The sequence below is a fragment of the Terrapene carolina genome, unplaced genomic scaffold, assembly GCF_002925995.2.
Source record: "Terrapene carolina triunguis isolate 2854851 unplaced genomic scaffold, T_m_triunguis-2.0 Scaffold42, whole genome shotgun sequence".
Lineage (NCBI taxonomy): Eukaryota > Metazoa > Chordata > Testudines > Emydidae > Terrapene > Terrapene triunguis.
In genome coordinates this window covers 6,414,371-6,418,481 of record NW_020664393.1, presented here as the reverse complement: position 1 = coordinate 6,418,481, position 4,111 = coordinate 6,414,371, and the positions used below count along the sequence as shown (strand labels likewise).

Here is a 4,111-nt window from a genome sequence, read left to right as displayed (position 1 = left end):
TAACTTAGACCTCCTTATGCTTGTGAATTTGGTCCACAGCACCTGTCCCCAAAAGCAAACAGTCTAAATACTAGAGATGACAAAATGGGAGGATGACAAAAGGTAGGAAGGGGACAGGCTGAGGAAGGGCAAGCGTTACACAGCAGTGCAATCATGTGGTCGCTCAATTTAGGCATATCCACCTTGGGGTGGTTCTTTTCAGTTTCATTGTTGTTGTTTGATTGGCGTGGATGGGAGGGTTGATTTTTTTAAACCAGACTGCCCACACTGACCTCACTCGGGCTCAATCCGGAGAGATGCTGAGCATTTCCTGAAAGGTGAGAAGTGCCCTTAACTCCCAGGGCACTGAGTATCTCAGAGGATCAGGCCGCCCTTTTGAATTTAATAGCAAGTCCTGCATTTTCAAATATTGTTTTGGTTAAAATCATTGAGATATGGGGCTGTGTCTCTTGGAGCGACCTGGACTTTGGGCCTCTAGACATGGAAAATCCACCTAAGGATGGGGTCCAGGGAGGTTGCAGTGGTCCAAGGCATCCGCAAGCTCTGCTAGTGGCACCGGCTAGCACAACTCCAAATGCGGTCAGGACACCCAGGAGAGATGCTTATTCCACATCTCTCGTGGGGAAGCTCCACTAGTGGGATTCCTATGGAAGTCCAATGGTAAATTAAAGCCGCCTTCCCCTGGCAGAGCACTGGAAAACAGCCCCTGCATCCGTGAGGGGAAACCAAGCTCATGAAGTTAACATAAGCAGAGCTGTACTTTGCTCATCAGGTGATGGCTTTGCTTATGATCTCTTACAGACCAGAAATACAAACAGTTGGTTTTACAGTGTGCAATAATTCCACTGCAGAGCAGCAGTTGATTTCTTATTGTGACGCTGGCAAACCAGGTGCCAGCTCATGCCAAGGGCCCCATGTCTCAACTGAACACTGACAAATACAGAGCTAGAATTAGTCTGGCTCACCTGTGTGTTAGTATGGTCAAAACAGGTATTAGAGTTATAGAAATGTGCTTAGTCTTTAGTCTGTATTGAATGCTTGTATGTTGCCGCATGCATTAATCTCACTTAACATCTGTATCTCATATTGTAAGGTGAGCGTTTGCATTATCATTGTGTGTGACTTGATTTCGCCATGTCTGGTGGCGGTAAGAGTGGTAAAGGCTTGGAGAAGGGAGGTGCCAAGCGCCATCGTAAAGTGCTTTGGGATAATATCCAAGGTATTACCAAGCCAGCTATTCGTCACTTGGCTCGACACGGTGGGGTGAAGCGTATTTCGGGGTTGATCTACGAAGAGACCCGGGGAGTGCTGAAGGTGTTCGTGGAGAACGTGATCTGCGATGCTGTCACTTACGCTGAACATGCCAAGCGAAAGACTGTAATGGCTATGGGTGTGGTTTAGGCCCTGAAGAGCCAGGGTCGTACTCTCTATGGTTTTGGCGGCTAAACGGGTCACTAAAGTCAACAGGATAAGCCTCTGTAACTGTGTAAATCACCAGACAGGCGAGAAGCATGAACTAGTGTGAAACAATAGGCTCCAACAGAAGGTGTGCGAAAAAGGCCCTTCGACACCAGACAAACGATTGTGGAACATGACAGGACAAAAGACTTTGTCGATTGCTCTCTCCACTCTCAGCCCCCATGAAGAGGCAATATGCCAGTATCTGCAACTTGTAGCAGAAGGGGGGAAGGAATAAAAAGCCCTAACAAGGAGGAACTATATATTTATACCGCTTGGACCGTGAGAGGCAAGGATTACTAAACATAAGCAAAAGATCCCCCGAGCTTAGCCTGGGTTAGCCCTAAGGGACATATAGAGCTTGCTTATTATAGAAGCTTCTATCACCTTTTGAAAATTAAGACTGTAACTCATTTGTGTGTATATGTTTACCTGCTTTAACCTTGTAAATAACTCTCTTGTTTCCTTTCCCTAGTTAATAAAGCTTTAGATAGTTGATTGTAGGATTGGTTACACGGATTGTCTTTGGTGTAAGATATAGCATGCAACTGAGCTGGGTTAAGTGACTAGGCTTTTGGGACTGGGAGTAATCTGAATTTATCACAAAGGCAGGTTTACCTGGGTGGTGAGATGGATCAGAGTACCCAAGAGGATTGTCTGTGACTCCATGTTAACGTTGTTATAGTGCCTGAGGAGTTTACAGCTGGTAACATCTGAATACAGAACTTGCAACCAATTTGGAGTTTGTGCCTGAGATAGGTACGCAGGATCTTACGCCACTGCAGGGTAGCTTGACACTCATGTGTAAGATGTGAAAGGTGAAAGGAAAGAACTTGTTCTTTACTCATCCATCAGGTGATTAGGTACTTAACCTCGTATAGGGAAAAACTCTAGGTGGTGTCTAACAAGACTTCAGCAGTTTGAGCCGCTACTTGCTGCAGATGACAATACAATAGTATTTAAACAAATGTATCTGACAACAGAAAACTGGTTAATTATCAAGCAGTGGTTTTGTAGTTAATTCTCCCTGTACATGTTCAGTATTTTGTCCATTTTTAAAAGGGTTTTATAAACCATTATTTAAAATTTAGGACAGTCCCCTCTGAACCTCACCAAAGGCTTTTACGCAAAGTAAGCTGCCACGGGGTAAGAGGGAAGGTGCTCTCATGGATTGGTAACTGATTGAAACAAAGAGTAGGTATAAATGGTCAGTTTTCAGAATGGAGAGAGGTAAATAGTGGTGTCCCCCGGGATCTGTTCTGGGACCAGTCCTATTCAACAGATTCATAAATGATCTGGAAAAAGGAGTAAACAGTGAGGTGGCAACATTTGCAGATGATATAAAATTACTAAAGATAGTTAAAACCCAGGCAGACTGCGAAAAGCTACAAAAGGATCTCTCAAAACTGGGTGACTGGGCAACAAGGCAAACCCTGCGTGACCTCATAAAGCACCCAACCAATATTGCAATGCAGTACATGGTGCTATTTTCTTCCTGGCCTTGCAGGCGATCACTTTACAGCCTGAAGTATGTGATTTGTGTTCTATGAAGCGAGTGATCACCTGTATTTTAGCCTGCGTAGCTATAAACATTGCTAATGATCACACAATTGTAAAACCCTTTCTAAAATCCAGACACAGAAATGGACTTAATCTGTTCAAGCAGCCAAGAATGCCATACGCTGGCTCTGTGCTTCCTAAGGGAATATTTATTTGTGTTGGTTCTAAATTCACTGCCCTAACTAGACACTTTGGGCCACATCCTCAGCTACTGTAAATAGACACTGCTCTGTTGAAATCAATGGAGCTGCACCTATTTACAACAGCTAAGGATCTGGCCCTTTGGAAGGACCTTCTATGTTGGCATTATGCCATGTATTCTGCGATTGCCTAAGAGATCCAGTTATTAATATGTTTCTGCAGCCAACTCTGTGAAACCAGTCCACAAGACAGAAAAATCTTAGGCTAACCTATATTAAACAGGGCCATATTTGACGCAACCCCCTCCCCCACCCACACCAAAAAAAGAACTCAGGGCTTAACCATGGTTGTTGCTTTAATGCATTTGTACAATGATTTTTGAAAAGCTGAAATGTGGCTGCAAACCACATGGACCACTTGTAGTCAGTTATCTTTTCTTCACAGTTTAAAAGTATAGTATTTGAACGTTTCCCATATCAGAGTGCATTGGGCCTGATCCTGATCTCACACTAGTTTTACACCAGTGTAACTCCATTGACTTCAGTTGAGTTATTCCTGATTTAGGTACCAGTGCCAGATCAAAATTAGGCCCATTCTCTCCAAAGTGAACGTAACTATTAGATTACTAAAATACTTGTATTTACTTCTAACAAGTAAATCAAGATGCTAATTAGAACAGCTTTACTAGGGATTTTTGCTTCACGTTGTCCTGATGGGGTCGGGTACCAATGTGGGCATACAAGACAAGCCTGCCATTTCCTTGTATAAAGGCATATGGGATTAATGGAGGTTTTCGTTGATGCAAGTGAATTTGGGCTGAATTGCCTGCACTGCTTCATCTATGAATAAAGATAATGAGAGAATGTTCAATGACTAGAAAACTTTGTTAGTGTGGCCAGTCTTTTCCTAGATATCACTCCCCCACCCCCTTTATGCACAGTATATTATATAT

The 4,111-nt window shown here is 43.4% G+C and overlaps 1 protein-coding gene across 1 annotated transcript; it reads left to right on the top strand.

The window, feature by feature from the left end:
• The first annotated feature begins 1,134 nt into the window (after nt 1-1,134).
• Nucleotides 1,135-1,401, top strand: LOC112108470 (histone H4 type VIII-like). The gene has a single exon (XM_024202606.2). The coding sequence runs from the start codon at nt 1,135-1,137 to the stop codon at nt 1,399-1,401; it is 267 nt and encodes an 88-aa protein (XP_024058374.1).
• The last annotated feature ends 2,710 nt before the right edge of the window (nt 1,402-4,111 follow it).

Coding starts and splice junctions, on each gene's coding strand:
- LOC112108470 (XM_024202606.2), top strand. CDS start 1,135: ATGTCTGGTGGCGGTAAGAGTGGTAAAGGCTTGGAGAAGGGAGGTGCC.